General features: G+C 41.8%; 1 protein-coding gene across 3 annotated transcripts in view; it reads left to right on the forward strand.

Annotated features, from left to right (window-relative positions):
* TLK2 (tousled like kinase 2) overlaps positions 1-6,865 on the forward strand; it is a 168,750-nt gene extending 161,885 nt beyond the window's left edge. For all 3 annotated transcript variants that reach the window (XM_027872944.1, XM_027872946.1, XM_027872945.1), the window contains 2 exons: positions 912-1,019; positions 4,700-6,865. In XM_027872944.1, coding sequence (XP_027728745.1) covers positions 912-1,019; positions 4,700-4,873 — 282 coding nt within the window. In that variant the 3' untranslated portion in view covers positions 4,874-6,865. The remainder of the gene's footprint in view (positions 1-911; positions 1,020-4,699) is intronic.
* Positions 6,866-18,887: the final 12,022 nt, after the last annotated feature.

The raw sequence follows: 18,887 nt of genomic DNA on the forward strand, positions 1-18,887 counted from the left end.
TCTCTCTCTCTCTCTCTCTCTCTCTCTCTCTCTCTCTCTCTCTCTCTCACACACACACAGTCATAGAATGTCACAATGAAAATGAGACCCAAAAAGTTGAAGTGATTTGCTCAGGATCGTAGAGCTACTTAGCAGGACTAGAAGCCAAGTTTTGTAACTCCCACCCAGTTTGTTTGGTCCATTAGACCATAGCATCTTTTTTAGACCAGGAGCTGGAAGGCAGCAGCCTATTTGTATAGTTCTTTTTGTATAACACATCCAATTAATCTCTTAATGTCTTTCTTAATGATAATGATTAAATCAAGCACTTAATTAAGATTCTGTCATCCTCTGTAACTCCTCAACTTTCCCTTTTATTTTTTGTCCTTCTGTAAAATGGGAAGAATACCCAAGAAATGATGAGGCTTATCATTTCCCTTCTCATGTTACATAGCAGTACTGCTGTTAGTATGGGGCTTTTAAGGAAAGAATGTTTAGCTCTCACAGGAAGAACGCCACAAAGCAAAATTCAGACTTGAAATTATATTTTTAGAATATTGTACAACAACCTGGTACTATTAAAGATCTTGAGCAGCACCTGGAACCAATCATTTTTGAGTGTTCTTTCTCTAATTCCTCCTGCCTTCCTGCTCACTACTTCTGTTTTCTGTTCTGTATTTCATCTTTCTATCCTTTTTCTGAACCCTCCAGGTTTCATTCAGGTCCATGGATATCACTCAGGACTAGAGAGTTTGCTGATCCCCATTTTCTTTGGATTTGTACTCTAGATTTTTGCCAGTCTCTGAGTAGCTCTTTTTTAAAGAGGTTGCTTTCCTCCTCTCTTCACTTGAACTTTTTCAGTAAATGAATGGTGATGTTTTAAACTGATCATCTTAACAATCATTCTTTTTCTTTTTTAATAAATATAACAGCCTTTTGGCCATAACCAGTCGCAGCAAGACATTCTGCAAGAGAATACTATTCTTAAAGCTACTGAGGTGCAGTTCCCTCCAAAGCCAGTTGTGACACCTGAAGCAAAGGTAAGCTTGACATATCCTAAGAGTGGAATGTTCACTTTGCCCTCTGAGGTGCTCCTTGTAAGGCAACATATATACAAGTGGGTTATTTTTCCAAAAGTTATTTAAATGTTAGGTCAGTAATGAATTACTCTTGATGGCAGCAGACATGTGAATCCTGCTACCGTTCCCTCTCCTACACCCCCTTTATTCCCAAATGAGTAATGTTAAATCAGTCTGTGACTGGCTAGCCAATCTGAAGGGCCCCTGAGGGAGGGAAAAGAAAGGAAAGGAAGTTTTGTTCATTCATTCAACAGATGATTTTCTGCTCTCCTGCTCAGGTGCTCCTTTGAAGGGCTCACAGTCAAATAGGAAAGACAAGAAAATGAAGTAATGAAAAAGCCTAAACTTTAATCCTGGCTCCGCTACTATGTGACATTGGGCAAATCATTTCACCTCTTAGACCTCTTAGAATTTCTGTTTTTCGTCATCTGTAAGATGAGGGGTTTAAGACTAGATGGACTTTAAGGCCCCTTTCAGACCTAAATCAAATAATCCCAAGATAAGAAAAAAGTTAAATAACCGTATTGAACACCTTAAATGACTAATGAGGAGAACAGACAAAGTGCTTTAGGGGTTCAGAAGGATCATTGTGGGCTGGGGTAATGAAGAAAAACTTTATAGAAGAAGCAAGAAGAGCTAGACAGGACCTGGCTTAGTGATCTTGCCGGCTCTCTTCAGTTGTTTTGCTTGTGACTGTTTAAAACAATAGTGTTAAACTCAGATACAAACGAGGGCCACTAAACGTAAGAATCCCTGTGGGCACATGGTAACCTAGAAAAGCACATATTAACATTATCTGTGTTTTATTTGTTTTTATTTATTTTGTTAAATAATTTCCAGTTAAATTTTATCTGGTTTGGGCCTCACTTGGGAATGTTATGGGCCACATGTGACCCACAAGCCATGTGCTTGATCTCTGGTTTAGGAGTTTAGAATGAAGAGTTTCTACTTTCCTTAGTCTTAATAGCAGTTAATTCAGGAGGCCTCTCTTCAAGTACATCTCAGACCTTGTGGTGTCCTGTGGGTACTATGGGACAAAAGGGCTTCCCTTCCAAAATGATCTAGCAGGTATCGATGACAGTATTGATCTCTTGATTATCTACATGTGAATCATCTGCAGTGTATTTTTAACCCTTACATATGATCATATATTGCCATACATCTTCCACTCATACCTGTTATGTATACCTTGAATGTATATGCGAATACTAGTCTTAAGTCAAACATAATTAATAAGGTAAATCTGCTGGGGAAGGTTCCGTGTTGTGTATTATACTTTGCTCCAAAGCCAAATGTAAATGACAGATTATTCATACCACTGTCATATTCCAAAGTTGACTGTATACATTCTTTGTTCACAAGATTCACTCAACACTGACCACAGACACTTTTAACTCTCTTTATCTGACCAGACTTCTCGAGATACTTTTTCGCACATCTCTATTCCCCTTTTGCCTGGTGTCTGTGTTGATAGAAATTGCCACAGATAGTAAGTGAAAGGTCTTCAGATCTTCCTACAACCCATTCCTCTTGCCCGCTCCTGCCTAAGAACGAAAGATTATAGTTTTTTTAAAATGTGGCCAATGTCTAACCTAGATTAAAGGACACCAGTAAATCTTGATTCAAGCTAGCTCACCAGGAAAGTTGCATGATAAAATCCAGGGATTATTCTCTGTATTTAGTTACCTACTGTGCTTACCAAGTAGAGATAAGATTTTTAAAACTGAAATGGACATATATAATTTTGTTTTTTTTTTAAATGTGTATGAGCAATTAGAAAAATGAATAGTTTGTTTCCATGTTTATTTGTGGGGGTAGTAAATCTTTTACTAATAATTAAAAATCACCCTAAAAAGTTTTGATTTAATAAAACATTTCAAGAGTGCAAAGAATAAGGAAATATGAAAAATTATGTAGGTCTTTTCAGTCCTTAAAGTTTAGGAACGACTATAGTCTTTGAAACCTAATGTCAAAGAGATTTTTAGTTTCAACATTGAATCTAGGTATTCTTCACCCTCCACCCCCACCCATTTATCCATTCTCTAAGTTCCCTTCACTTGGAGTACAACATATCCATCAACCACTGAGATCTTTCATGCAATTAACAGTGATAACCTAGTAAATTAATGACATCCAATAGAAACAATTATATGTGAGAGTGTCATACCTAAATTTGAGAGAGGCAAGTCCCATTTGCCCTACAGATATAGTGCAGAAATCACTGTTGCCTACTTCGTCCCCTCCACCCTAGGCTTGATTAGGTAGGGAACATGAAACAGTGACCCCATCTGAGTTTTCTTACCTGTACCCTTTCTCCATTTGTGACACAGTAACCAAAAGACTGGTCATCAGGTTCCTTCCTAGATGTGGTGAATTCCCCTTGTCCTGCCTTATTGTTGGCATTAGAATATTCAACATAAAAAACCTGTATCCAGATCCTCACTTTTTGTCTTCCTCAAAGATCTTACATAACCTTTTTTCCTTTTTTTTTTTTTTTTTTTTTATTTACAGTATTTTATTTTTTCCAATTGCATGTAAAGACAATTTTCAACATCTTTTTTTGGGGGGGGGGATTTTGAGTTCCAAATTTTTCTCCCTCCCTAAGATGGCAAGCAATCTGATGGAGGATTATTATACGTTATAATTAAATTCTTATTTTCTCATTTCTTTTCAAGCTAATCTAAGTGCTTTTTCTAGTGCCCTTTCCTGTGTTATTTTGCCCTCTGGAAGCCCCACTTCCCACTTCTTGGATTTGTGGTTTTTGTTTTTTTTGTTTGGGTTTTTTTTGGTGAGGCAATCGGGGTTAAGTGACTTGCCCAGGGTCACACAGCTAGGAAGTGTCAAGTGTCTGAGGCTGGATTTGAACTCAGGTCCTCCTGATTCCAGGGCCAGTGCTGTATCCACTGTGCCACCCAGTTGCCCCTTGGACTTTTGTTTGGGGACTATTTTAGTCAATCAGGCATTTAATAAGTGCTTACTATGCGCCAGGTACTATGCTAAGCTTTCAGCATAAAACAGGAAAGTAAATATGGTTCCTGCCTTCTGGAAACTTGTATTCTAAAGGGAAAAATAACATTCCCATAAATCAGTACATGCTCTTCATGGCTTTGAGTTTTTTATCTGAAGTGTCTTTTACCACTTCATCTTTTCCTGGAGGTTTGCTGGTATTGGTGCTCTTGTAGGGGACTCCAAAGATGGCTCAAATTCTACATTACTACATCTGTTATCGCTTCCTTAGTTGGACTGTCCATTCCCATTTGCAATAGAGATACCAATGTAAAGCGCCCAAAGAGGGGTAAGGCCAGCAATGCCCATCATTCATCCCCATCTGCGACTGCTTTAATGGGAGCTGCTCAGGGTTGGGGTAGGGTGCAGGGAAGGAAGGAGATATATGGTTGCCATTGGCTGCATATCTCCCTCCAGCCCTCTTTGTTCTGTGGAGGTAGAGAGAAGCAGGGAATGGCCTGTACATTTTCTGTATCTCAGCTTTGACATCTAGTGATTTTATGTGAAAAAAGATCCCAGTCCCATTCTTTGAAGAATTTCCAATTCTGGCTACAAGTTGCTTCTAAACCTGAGGCTAATGATCCTTGGGATCTCCGGTAGGAGCAGGCTTCCTGAAAGCTGTTTTCCTTTTCTAGGCATTTATCCGGCGCTGCCTGGCCTACCGAAAAGAGGATCGAATCGATGTCCAGCAGCTGGCATGCGACCCCTATTTACTTCCTCACATCCGAAAATCAGTTTCCACAAGCAGCCCTGCCGGAGCTGCAATTGCATCAACTTCTGGGGCGTCCAATAACAGCTCTTCAAACTGAGACAGACTCCTAGGCCAAAGACTGTGCAACACAAGCGGACAAATGGCATTCAGCAGTGGATTCGGAGAGTAGCGAATCTGAATGGATTTCATGAAACCTGTACCAGGTGCTTTTTTTTCTTGCTTTTTTCCCATCCATAGAGCATGACAGCATCAGTTCTCATTGAGAAGAAACCTTGGGCAGTGCCAGCCAGGCCCTGCAGGAAAAAGCCCTGAGGTCCCCACGTCACTGGCCGCCGTGTGTGGCTGCTCTGAGTGAGGGGGAAAAAAACAAAAACTAACTGGATCCATGTACTGTGAACGTGCAAACATGCAGACTCGGGGGGTCCCTGACGCAGCGCTTCTGATGAAGAATGTGGACTTTGAAAATACAGACTGGGCTAGTCCAGTGTCTATATTTAAACTTGTTCTTTTCTTTTAATAAAGTTTAGGTAACATCTCCTGAAAAGCTCACAGCACAAAGGCTCAGCTGGGGATGGTGTTTGACTTCAAAGGAAAAAAAAAGTTGCTATTGCCCATTGATGGCACTAGAGTTAGTGTTCTTCCCTTCTCCCCCTCCCCTCCCCCCCATAATTTCAGTTTTTAAAAACCTACAGCTTCCCTAGTCCCCTTTTTTATTTTTGAAAGAAAACATTTGGTCACAAAGTGAAGCCCATATTAGCAGGTACGTGGAAATGTCCATTCCAGTCAGATGCAGCTTTCTCCTCTTTCTGGCCTCCTGTTAACAACTGTTTTCCCTCATCTCAGTAGGGAATCAGTTGAATGGGAGAATAGAGATGTGTGGCTTTTTGCCATTAGATAAGGAATAAGGTTAGAAGACTGCAGCTAGGAGTCTCTCTGGGTTTTCATCTGTTTCTTCACAATTTAAACACTTGATGGTTGTCCCTTTTAATTTATTTGAAGTGCTATTTTTTTAAATAAAGGTTTGTCTGCCCATGCAGTCCTCTTGGATTCTCTGAATATAGTATCTGTTGAATCTGTTAAAAGAAAAAAAGAGGGAGAAAAAATAGGCTGGGGAGCCAAATGTAGTAACAGGGATCAGTAACTTCCTCCACATGATCTTTGTGCTCACTAATAATTTTATGTTTCTGGTTAATTACATTAAAATTTAAACAGTATATAAGCTTTCCTCTGCTAGATCATTTGGCAGAAAGCTCCTCTACTCCTTTTCCATTATTGTCCCCTCCAAACTGGTGTGCATGCATTCCAGCACACTGTGGTTGTGAATAACTTGTTTAGACTCATCAGATGGATTTTTGAGAGATCTCGAGGGGAATTAGAGATGTCAAATCTTAACATTCTTTTGGATCTGGCTTTTTAGTCCTGTTGTCATTGAGGTGTGTGATCAACTGGAGAGGAAACTGAAATGGGAGCTGCATGGCCCCTCTCTGCCCTCCAAACACCGGAGTGCTAAATCCAAAGAGGAGGAAGGAGGCCAGAACCCAAACATGTGGCAACCAGCTTGGAATGTTACTAACATGTGGCAGGAGGGTTCAGCCAGAAATATTTAAAGATGCAGCATTCAGGAGGGGGAGGGTCCCCAAGGCTGAGGAAAGGGAGACCAGAGGGGTGTAAAGAGAGTGTAAGCACACTCAAACAGCTCATAATCCCTATGTTTCTTTTATGGAGGTGGTGGGTGAGGGGCAGGGAGAATGGGGAGATGCCACTACTAACAGGTTCTCTAAGCTATAGGGCCCACTTTGATTCCCTCACTATGGGGAATCACCTTGGGATGATCCCAGCAAGTTTTTTAAATAGACCTCTTTTGTGAAGCAAGTGGGGCTTTAATGGGAGTCATCCTTAGAGGCTTCATTAGTACCTGTCCCCACAACTTTCCTTTTTTTTTTTTTTCCTTCTAGCCTTGGTTTTTCAGCAGGTACCTGATAAACACTAAAAGCTGTCAAGGAAGGAGGCCCTCCTGGGGTCTGAAAGACTGAGAACCAAGCACCTTGCTTAAAAAAAAAAAAAAAAATGATGGTAGCTACTTGTGCACTGACATGGAAGAAACTTTGATCCTTAAAAAAAATTATTCCAGTAATTGAATCCCAGTTCCTATTCTGATTCACTTGATTGGAGCCTGAATTCTACTTTAAAACATTTTTAACTTTGTGGGGGAAATTTGGGGGGGAAAATGCTGCATCTTTAAGTCTGCCCTCTAACTTCCTGCCCTCTTCAACCTCAGAGAAAATTAACTCCTTTCAAGACCAGTTAGTCTGCATGTTCAGACTCCTGGAATTGCTAGGTTTTCTTTGAAGTGAAACTACAGTAATTCCACTGTGACTATTGAGCTTTATCTTCTACCTTTTCTACCTCCGCTCTGAAGGGAGGAGCAGAAAGATGGATTCCCCACCCTCAGCCTTATTGTGTATCTGGGACAAAGGTGGTGCTGGCTCAGGTCAGCTGGTCTTGGGACAAGACCTTTGCCCTTGGATGAGCTAACCCCACTCCAGAGACAAGCAGACAGCGCTGTCCTTTTCTGGTGTGGATCAGGTCACTAGTGAAGAATCCAGTGGGACTCTCGTTTTGACGTGCTTTGTTAATATGGGTTTCACTTTCTCCAAGGATGGCCCCTTATTGCCACAATGTTCATTTACTTTACCAAAAAAAAAAAAAAATTTTTTTTTAAACAAATGTATTAATTTGTAACTTAAACCTGGCCAGACTGTTTTGGCTTTACCCAACAGATGAAAGACATGGATATTAAAATAAGTTTTAAGAAATGAATTTCCCAGACTCTTGATTTTACTCTCGTTGGGCAGCTACAAAAAGAGTCACTTCTAGGTTGGGGATATTGAACTTGAAAACAGTCTATTGAATCACAGGTGGGAACTGCAAGCTGGATGGCATGAATATAGAGGGATGCTGAGGGGTCTCGAGTAGAAAGGAATCTCTTATGAATGAAATGTGCTTCACCATGCTAGCAATGCCTACCATACTTTCTGACCCTGACCTGGTCTATTATGGGGTAAGAGCATTTGCCTCCTATACTTATTCCCTCTCAATTTAGCCCAGAAGCTATTGCAAATTCTGGTCCGCACTTTTGGACAAAGGTTAATTAGAGCCCTGCCTCACCATAGACTTTGTGTATTTCTATAACTGAAAACATTAGTCGCCCAGAGCCCAGCCTTCTCATGATGAATGTTTCCAAGTTTAGCTGGGCAGTTTCTCAGTTGACAGTCATTTGCTTGGTAGTCTCTGCCAGAGCTTGTGCCCTCCTGGCATAATCTTGGAGAATCTTCATAAGCCAGGGATGTCAAAGTGTAGCACTTTTAAGTGGGGGAATTTCATAGATGTCTCCATAGGTACCGTATCACAGGACAGGGGCCATAGCCCTTCGGTCCAGATCCCTTCTTTCATATAGGTGAATATGAAAACCATGTTGGGCTAATGGTGGGTTATCTTCCTGAAAATATCCAGGGGCAGATAACATGCGCTCATTCGTTCCCCTGTGTGATTGCCCTGGTGGGGCTGGTATCCTCATGCTGCCGTAGCTTATGCCCTACACCATTTTCAGATGAAATATCTTTACTGAGCCATTATTAGTAGCACAGGCATCTAGGGCTAGTGAGCTCTTTGGTTGGAAAAGAAACCAAAGGTCAACCAAGTGGGATGAGTAGGGTCATTGGAAGAGGAGCATGACCTTTTTTCAGAAAGTGATAAGATAGTTGAGAACTCTAGCATCATTATGAAGGCTGCTTGGGAACAATCCCCTCTCCTGGACCCTTAAAAAGGATTTAAGGAAATGGCGGGGGCGAGGAAGGTGAGTGGGAAGTGACCAGTCCTGGGGTGAGTGGTCATATGTTGGTAAGGTTGATGAACCATGGGGATGGGGTGGGGCAGGGCCATTGTCTTTTTCAGTTTTTATTCTATGACAAACCACTTGAGATCAGTGAGTTTCAGTTCTGCTCTCAGTTATTCTTCAGCAGGCTTAGGATGCCCAGAAATCAGACACCACCACCAAAACCTCACAGCCTAAAAATAGCTGCAAACAGCAGAGGCAGCATGTATAGCTATGTTGGCCACATAACCCATTCTCAGCATGGGAAGCTCCTCTCTAGTCACCACATCATTGCTGAACCAACTAAGGATGTAGAGGTACTGGAGGACATACCACCGTGGCTTGAAATGCGTGAGTTTTGCCATTAGCACACACTAAACTTCTCCACCTTTTCCCCAAAAAGGGAGACATCCTGGGTGCGTCAGGGTGGAGCAACCTGTAGGCTGCTTGCTTGTGGCTTGGATTGTGACCAGTCTATTCTTGGGTCTGACCAAGCAGGCATCTTCACTTCAGCAAATAGCAGCTTTGTGAGAGCTAGAAGCCCAAGGCCTCTACAGCATCCTCACGTTTATCGCGCTGTGCAAATGACCCAGCTGCCCTTTGTTCTCTCCAGCAAATCATGAGGTCTAATAAGGACAGGGGGCAACAGAGGGAACTGCTATCATCTTTTGAATTACCCTGCCTTATTAATCCAATGTAATGGAAAATGTAGTGGACTAGAAATCAGGGAACCCGGTTTTAGTCCTGGCTTTGCAAGTCTCTTCTCTGGATGTTGGTTTCCTGGGGTGGACACTAGCTGCGGCAACAGCAGGTCAGGAGGAGAAAATGGGCATTTTGATCCTGTAGTAGCACAGACCTAACTCCTTAGAAGCACTGTCAAGGCTAGTATGTCTGAGCGCCTCACCATTTTCCATCCCTCCTTGTCTTCGGTCCCCACATCTCTCTTTTTCTCCCTGCTCCCCACCCCCAAGCATTTGTAGAAGCCAGAAGAGCAGAAAAAAACTATAGCTTGTCTCAAAAAGGCAGCTACATCACTTTCTGGAAGCAAAAAACTGCCTCAAATTGAATCAGCTCAGTTACCTTGGGCTCACAAAAGGATAGTCCCATGAAACAACCATTGTCTATCCAGCAAGGCATTAAAGGGCCAAACCAGAGGAAAGCTGGAAAGTCCCGAAGGGCTCACATGTAGCTACTCATCTTCAGACATCATACAAACCCTGTGAAGAAGATGCGGCAGTCCAAGCATCCTTGTCTCTCAGGAGTATGGTCCTGCCACAGAGAATCACCTTTTAGAAATGCCACTTGACTTTAACAAGTGCTCAAGACACATACTTTTCTCCTTTGGAAGAGGAAAGAGCCAACAGAACAGTGTATTGCTGACAAGGCCCTAGGTGATGACAGAGATAATAGAACTTCAAGCAATAGAGGATTGCAGATTTGATTGAAATGGTAAAGTTTCTGGTGGTTGGCAATGAAAGGTTAAGGAGAGAAAATAACTTGAAACTGAAAGGACTAAACTCCACTAAACCAGGGAATTGGATGTAGATGTACGCTTTGTAGAAAAATTCCAATTAGGGAGCCCACTGCCATATTCAGAAAGTATTGCAACCTCTTCCACTTGGTAGACTTTCGGAGCAAACACAAGGAAAACCAAGGATGTTTCTATACCCAGTCTTCCCTCCTTGGACTTACCATCCCTCCATCTTCCTCTCCTGGAGCTCTCCAAGGATATTCTGAAAGGACTTTAAATAGAAGATGTTGTTTGTCCGTTTTTGTAGAGGATTGATGACATCATGAGGTGATGTTTTGACTCATGCATGAATTGGATTTAAGCGAGGTAGAGCTACACGTATTTGTTAGCCTCACTCTTCTGAAGTCATCAAAGTCCAGTGGTGAGACAAAAGTCAAGATGACTGGCAGTGGCTCAGAATGCAGTAGATGACCTGGGCGTCTTTGATATATGACGAAGCTCTAAGTGCTCCACAGCGCCTGCTTCAGCTGCCTTAATGGCCATTGGAACAAATTGTTCTCATCTGCTCATTCCAGCAGAGGATGTCTTTGCAGGCTTGGGGTAGACAACCCTCCTAACTCATCGACAGCTTTGAGGCCCATAGGTTACCCTCAACCTGGTTTAGCCCATCTGTCAAAATAGGGTGTTTAACAGGGTGTGGCCACTGTGCATGCTACAGTTTCTTGGAGCCATAGGTGGACACCAAAGGTGGATGAGCAGCCCTGAAAAGAGCTTGGCAAGTCATCACACCAGAGGTGCTAATCCTCCTTAAACACTCATACACCCCCCCAAATAGAAGATAATAAGAAGATGACAGAAGAAAGGGGAGAAGAAATAAAGCATTTAATTCGGTGAAAAAGGGAAACCCACCACACCAGCAACAATCTGAAGGAGGCTTCATCAAATAATGTTGTACAGGTAGCTTGACCTTGAATTAGAATAGTCACCCTGAAACCTAAAGTTAAATGGTCAGATTAATTGGCTGGCAGTAAAGTTCTGGGCTGTTGTACTGGGCAAATGCTAAATTCAAGTTCTATTTCTCCTCATTCAAGATAAGTGGCTACCTGGAATAATTTTTTCAAGCAACACTTGTTTTCCTTCTCTTACTCCAAGATTATGTAATTCATCTGTACTGGCTAAAGGATAATGCAAAATTTAATTAACATGGTAGCTTGTGGGTAGCCTCATATTGGAAAGATGCTTTCTATTATTCATGCACTGGCTGAATTTTGTTATATACAATATATTAATTTAAATAAGGCATGTCTATTACACACCCTTTTATCCCACACTTTGCTAATCGTAACATGATGATAACCTCAAGATCTCAAGAAGAAATATTTTAATTTGCACTTTATTAAGAAAGGAATCAAATGATTCCACTTCTTTAAAAAATGATTGATTTATATAATTAGGGTGCTTTGTAAATTGTAACTTTTTGTTTAATGGATAAAAATGTTGCATATCATTTTTTAAACAGCTTAAGATTTAACTTTTTATTTGAAATGGTGCAAAACTAATGCTAGTTGGCAGTATTTGTAAAAATCAGTAAAATATATTTTTAAAAATAAAATTAATGAATTGGAATTAATCATCTCCAAGTTCTCTTCAAGCTGTGACACCACAGGCTTCCAAGATTTAGAGCTAGAAGGGACATTGAAGATCATGTAATCCAATTTCATCATTTTACAGATGAGAAAATTTTACAGTCGAAAGTCACTCAACAAGCATTTTTTAAGCACTTACTATGTGCCAGGATCTAGGCTAAGCACTGAGGCTACAAAGAAAGGTAAAAATATGGCCCAGACCCTCAAAGGGTTTACACTCTAATGACCGGGAAGAAAAGCCCAACATACAAAACAGCAGTGAACAGAAGAAACACATAGTGTGAATGGGAGGTGTTATTTGTCCTTGGTTCTTGAAGAGGACCAATGACATCACAAGGGTGAAGTCTTGACCTGCAAGTGAGTTGGATTTAAGTGAGGCAGTGCTGTATGAAATCATCAGCCTCACTCTCTCCTCCAGAGTCGTTGGGAGCCCCATGGCAAGACCTAGGTCAAGGTCGACAACTGGCGATGGCCCCGGATGCAGTAGGAGACATTGGGCTTTTTAAGCCAAGACCTCTCCCACTTCTCAGTTTGTCTGAGGCAAAGCCCATCTAGCGATTAAAGGCTACATAAGAATTGAAGCAAAAGATGGCCTAGGTTGCCTTCACAAAAGAATCAATATGGGAGGGGAAGACCCTCAGAGTTTCTGGCCAGAACAGAGCCAGTGACTGTTTACCATGGGAGGTAATCTCAGAGAGAAAGCATTAGGAGTATGAAGGAAACCAGGAAAGGGCATTTGCAGAAGGTGGGTTTTACACCGAGTCTTGAAGGAAAGTGAGGGAGACCTTCCCATCAGTATCCCAGTAGCATCCACCAGTCAACTATCAGCGGTGTCTGTATGGGGAGCCAAGAATAAACTGGATTCACATCTCCCCATAGAGCCCAGCAAAAGAAGCTATACCATGCCTCAAGAAAGCATCTTGAGAATCCCATTAATGAGAGGAAAAAGCATCACAGCAACTAAGGAATGTGAGTTTCCCCCCTTTCGCCACACGTACTCTGATCTTGAGCTTGCTTTCCTTTGGAGTCTGTGTGTACTTGTGGGGAGAGTGTGACGCCGTTGTGGGGGGGTGGGGCTTGGTAGTTTGTACCAGTTGTTCCTATGGTAATTACCCCTTTCTGAATGCTTTAAAAATTTGCTTGTTTGTTTTTTAAAAAGAAAGGCATTACAGACATTGGCTGATTGCCTGGGAAAAGACACTGAGTCAAGAGCTGAAATGTCATGTACAAGATCTGCAAGAGTGATTGCATTGTAGCATGGAGGGATGTAAAGGATGAGAAGACTTGGCCACAGAGATGTTCATTTAGAAGGCAGCTGATAGGTGTACGTGCTCTCATACAAGTACCTTGCCCAGGATCAAAGAGAAGATGAGCAGAGCCAGGATTTGAATGTGGGTCCTCTAGCTCCAGTCTTGGCACTCTTTCCACTGCATTATGGTGTCTTGCCTGCAAGGCATGGGGTCCTGGGAAAGGACGGTGATTTACCCAAGGACTCACAACAGCTTGATGGTTATGCCAGGTGAAGCGAGGTAAGCTCTGTTTGGTGTAGATTAGATCTCAGGTTTCCTTGTGAGTAGGAAGGCATATATGGATTGGGATTTAGGCAGCAGGATCCTCCCCCCTTATCTCCTTCATAAGCCCTAAAACCCCGTATCTTAGAGCAGGGGTTCTTAACCTGGGTACCGTGAACTTCTTAAGAATACCTTGATAGCTATTTCACTATGTTTGTTTTCCATTCTAGTCCTACGTGTTTAACTTTATGCATTTAAAAACATTTTTCTGAGAGGGAGGGGGTTCATAGGATTCACCAAATTTCCAAAGGAGTCCATGAAGGGAAGATAAGGGAAAGGAGTAAACATTCATTAAGTGCCTGTTATGTGTCAGGCACTGGGCTAAGTGCTTTACAAGTATCTCATTTGATCCTCACTACAAAATAGGTGCTATTACTATTCGATTTTACCTTTGGGGGAACTGAGGCAGACACTGAACAAGTGACTTAGCCAAAGTCACACAGCTAAGGAAGTATTTAAGGCTGGTTTTGAATTCAGGTATTCCCGACTCCGAGGCCAGCACTGTATCGACTATGCCACCCAGCTGTGTCTTTTTTTTTTTTTTTTTTGACACACAAAAATAGAGATTCTTTCATATAGCATTACATACATTCAACTTATTTCTATGCCATACCTTCCAAAAATGCAAACAGCCCCTGGGAGCAATAGTACATGTACTTACTAACACCCTAATGATTAAAGAATTTCCTTCCTGGACAGAACAGATCCAGAACAGCACCCCAGTACCAGTGGGGGAGGTGAGGAACCTAAAAGTTTCTTGCCCTACTTTGAGATCTGAGTCTGCCTGTGAAATCAGCCCAGCCTGGCAGTTGTCCTGAATTTAGGGCAATAGGAGTCCAGGGTTAGAATTCCTTGGAAGAAAGGAGAGAACTAAGGAGAGGATGTGTAAGGCGGTGGGGGTTAGGAAGTTGGGGTGAGGTCTCTTGTAACTTTTGAGCTGTGGGTGGTTTTGGGGCCATGAAAGGAGACAGCCAGAAGCTGAGCAAACAACCAGGCCTGGGGAGCAGGTCAGGAGCCTAGTGAAGGCAGGGAACACAAGGGTCCTTTTGTGCTGGGGAGCTCAACAGGCAGTGGAGCCAGGCTGGAGTCAGAAGGGGTGTGCAATGGAAGTTATTGGGCAAGAGGACCCCTCTGGTGTGAAAGGTCAGAGAGCAGCCAACTCACTGACTCAGCCCCACCCTCACTTTAGGATTAGATCTCCTAAGTAGTGAAGCTCTGGTTCTGGGCTGGCTAAGAGGTCTGTCTCAACAGCCCTCCTTCTTAGAAGATGGGGAAGGCCTCAGCCTGCTCCTGCTTGGAAGGAATTAGCCTTGAAACTGCCATATTTTTCAGTGGTCTTGAACTCACCTTCATCATTGTGAGTTCAATTTTATTGCGGTTCTCTGTTCCTTCCCTTGGCCTCCCCTTTCCCCAACTGATCCTTCCTAGCCTCATAACTGGGTGAGACATTTGTGTGTAGAAATAATAAATCCTGCTATCCGTATAGCTAAATGAAGCTATCTGTATAGCATGTGCTCTCTGTCTCTCTGTCTCTGTCTCTACTTTATAAAGTACTTTTTGCAACTATTATCTTTAAACAATAGCTTCATTTGGTATCGATATTAATGTTCCCATTTGATAGCTGAGGAAACTGAGACTCAGAAGTTTAATAAGATGCCCACAATGCTAATTAATTAGTAGCAGAGATATATTTTGAAACCAGGTCTCCTGCCTCACAGTCAAGTGTTTTTACCCCTATGTTATTGACCTAGGGAACTTTTTGCCAGTATAGTCTATCCAAGAGAGATTTCTGTCCTGTACATCCCCTTCTCCCAGGCTACACACATGATGCAATGGAAGGATAGCTGGACTGGGAGTCAGGGGACCTGGGTCCTGTTCTCAGTTTTACCAATAACCTTGGACCAGTTCTTTACCTTCTCAGTTTCCTTATCAGGAAAATGAGGCAGTTGGACCCTATGATCCCTACCTGTTCTGACATACAGTTCTGTCCTCTCCCTTATCCAGACCACTTTTCAGATTGGCAATGGGATAATCAGAAGTAGTTGCTCAAGGCATGTGGGCTTTAGGAATGATTCATTAGTTCAATTGAATAAGCATTCATTCAATAAGTAAGAGCCCTTTATGTTCCATGCACTGGGCTTAAGTGCTACTTAAATACTGAAATGCACTTGTTATCTCACCATTTTTTCTCTCTTATATAGATCACAACCTATCCATCCCTACCTATCCTATGCAACTCCTATAGAGGTCCTCTCATACGGGGGTTCACCCAGTGCTGGAGACATTTCTTTTTCCTGACATCTCAGGGATACTGGTGGAATTCTCAGGCTGTCTACCTGTCATCCCCTGTCCTTGATATGGGACTGGCCTGTGCTTTCTATCATATTATTTCCTTAAGAACATCTTTTACTCCTGTTCCTGAGAGTTCATTGGTTAGATGCTGCAGCTTGCTCCTATGCATCATGTGCTTCACCATTGCTCTCTCTGGGATATTTATTTTCAGTTGTGTAAAGAATATTATTGTCTGTCCTGCTGTCATAAAGCAACACTGGTAGAACATTAATATTAAATATAGGAGTCTTTTTTTTGGATGGGGAAAGGAAGGAGAAATCTTGAGGTAATTAAAGATGCTTTGCAATTTCGCAAAGGTAGTCCAGCCCACTCTTCTGTTTAACCCTGGGTCCAACTTGTCCATCTGCACTGTCTGTCCCAGATATTCATACTGATGGACAAGTTCTATAACTATTTTTCATTACACTTTTCCTGTGTGTAGTCAGATCAAATTCTATCTCTTTTCAGGAAATTCTGCAGTGCTCCAGGTCTAGATGAAACCAGCTTAATTTTCATCTGAAAACAGGAGCCTTATGAGATAATACAACTTATTTGACAAATAAGTTTTTATTACAAACCAGTGTTGCTTTTGTTCACCATCCCTCCCTCATTGGCGAGTAAGCATTGAGAATGTAGACAAAAACAAAAATGGTCCCTTCCTTCAAGGCATTTACATTCATTTGGAGAGGAGAAACTATCATATACATATGAGTAATACAAAATACATAGGAAGTTATTTCCCCGGGGTAAGGTGAGGGCACATAATCCTATGTGAATTATTTAAATTGGGGAACTAATAGGGATGCCTTGAGTGAGTAGGATTTAGAGTGAAGATTGACGTTAGATATCCAAATCAAACCTTTCCTCTTACTAGGGCCCAAAGAGGTTAAATAACTTGCCTATAAATAATAAGTCATAGATATCATGTAAGATGCCCAGGTGAGAAGAGGGGCATGGCCTCTGACACCATGTGGATGGAATGGAATTTACCAGCTGTAATATTTTCAAGAAGACGGAGGACCACCAGGCCTTACCATCTGCCCTACCACTAAACCCTGGATACTACCATCTGACTTAAGTGCCCCTTGGACCTTGCTGTCCACCCTGCAAATGTATTCTTTTCAAGAACTTAAGAGCCTCTCCATCTGCCCTGAGATTAAATGGCATGCCCAAGTTCACACAACTATTAAGTGTCTGTGGCTGGCTTTGAACTCAGGTCTTCCGACTCTAGGCCTAGCAGCCTCAGCACATTGGATAGACCCTATGAAGACATATAAAGTCTCTTATTTGTGATGTCTCCACCAATTAGAGCATGAGCTCCTTGAGGATATAAGCTGTCTCATTTTTTCTTCATATGTTCAGCATTTAGCTCTTGGCACATGGTAAGTACATAATAAATATTTTTTTAGTTTATTTATCCATTCTCATTTCCCCTATTCTAAGCTTGTGGAGTTGTGTTTTTTTAACATAAATGTTGAATTTTGCATGTATCCCCATTAAAAATTTATACATATTAGATATTCTAATATAGGCTACTGATATATTTTCACTTTCAGATTCTGCCACCTAATATATTAACTATCTCTCCCAACCTTATATTATCTAAAAATGTGCTTAGTATGCCATCTATGCCTTTGTTAAGGTAATTACTTCTCAACTACTCATATGGGGTTATGTTCTCCTCAATGTGAATGTTTCCTCCATAATGCAAACTGCATCTTGTCCATGCCAGCCCATACTGTGTTACTCTTGTCCATGTTTTCCTACAAGTTTGCCACAGAAGGCTCACCCGATCTTCTGAGGCTGCTAGGTGGAACATTCTGAGCCCAGAATCAGGAAGACCTGAGTTCCGAGCCAGCCACAGACACTTGAAAGCTGTACGACCTTGGGCAAGTCACTTGAACTTTAATTACCTCAGTTTCCTCAACTGTAAAATAGGGAAAATAATAGCACTTATGTCCCAGAGTTGTTGTGAGCATCAAATGAGAGGATATTTGTAGAATGCTTAGACCAATGCCTGGCACATAGTTGTCGTTCATTCTTCATTCCTCAAGAGGACCAATGACATCACAATGTTGGGGTCAAGGTACCGTGTGTTTGATTGTGACCAGTTAGTCCAGTGTGAGGTTGGAGGGCTTTACCACAGGTTGGGCATGAGTAATCCATTAGAACATGTGGGATGGAGATGGCTCCGGATGTGTGCATCTCACGGTTCCTCTGTGCTTTGCTCATAAAGCACAGTGCCTTCTTTGATGTGGGTGGTGCTGACATATAGTAGGCTAAATGCTTACTCCCATCCCCCTTCCTTATTTTTGTTTAACATTGCAGAGACAGCAATGGTGCAACTGAATTTTCCATTGTTCATTTCTCCCTCTTGCCATGTGACCAGTTTATCTTTTTCAGTCATACATCTTTTTGATAACATCCTTTATACCATTTCTCCTTCATAATTACTTGCTTATAATGTATGACAGACTGTTCATACCTGCTCTGTGCACATCTTCATTACCATTTGAGTAAAACCTCAGTTCTGATTCTTCAGTCTCTATAGCATTCCAAAACTTGAAGCTATGCAACACCAGAAAAATATTGCTATTAAAAGGATGGGCATTTTTTTTTCAGAGAGAAGCTTCGGATCATCCAATGATCTTTATAATTTTCCAGAAATCAATCCAAACCCCTCTTCCTCTTCTTCGATTTTTGAGGCCTATTCAACGGCCATTTGCAATGTCTGTCCAAGATAACTATATACCTCTAAAGTCTAGGCAACCTAGCCTTGTTGGTGTTTCTCAGTTACAACATTTCATCTCTTGTCTCCTTGATTTGTAGAGGCTGTCACCCCCTAATTGGAATGTGCATCCCCCTTTTAGAAATACTATTTTCCTTTAAAGATCACCTTGAGCACTACCTTTTACATGAGACCTTTCCTGATCCCACCAGCTACTAGTGCCTTCCCCTGAAATGAGATAATATTTGTAAAGCTATGTTCCTGGTACATAGTTGGCACCTAATAAATGCAACCTAGGCTTTCAGGATGATTCTACATAATTCCCTCTTGAGAACTCCTTCAAATCTGGGCTCACACATTTGATATTTACTAGTTATGTGACCCTGGGCAAGTCACTTAACCCAATTGCCTCCTCGCCAAAAAGCAAAAAAAAAAAAAAAAAAGAGAGAGTGAGAGGGAGAGAACTCCAACGTCTGCTAATCAGTAGTCA

Source organism: Vombatus ursinus, unplaced genomic scaffold, assembly GCF_900497805.2.
Source record: "Vombatus ursinus unplaced genomic scaffold, bare-nosed wombat genome assembly UNPS02014801.1, whole genome shotgun sequence".
Taxonomy (NCBI): domain Eukaryota; kingdom Metazoa; phylum Chordata; class Mammalia; order Diprotodontia; family Vombatidae; genus Vombatus; species Vombatus ursinus.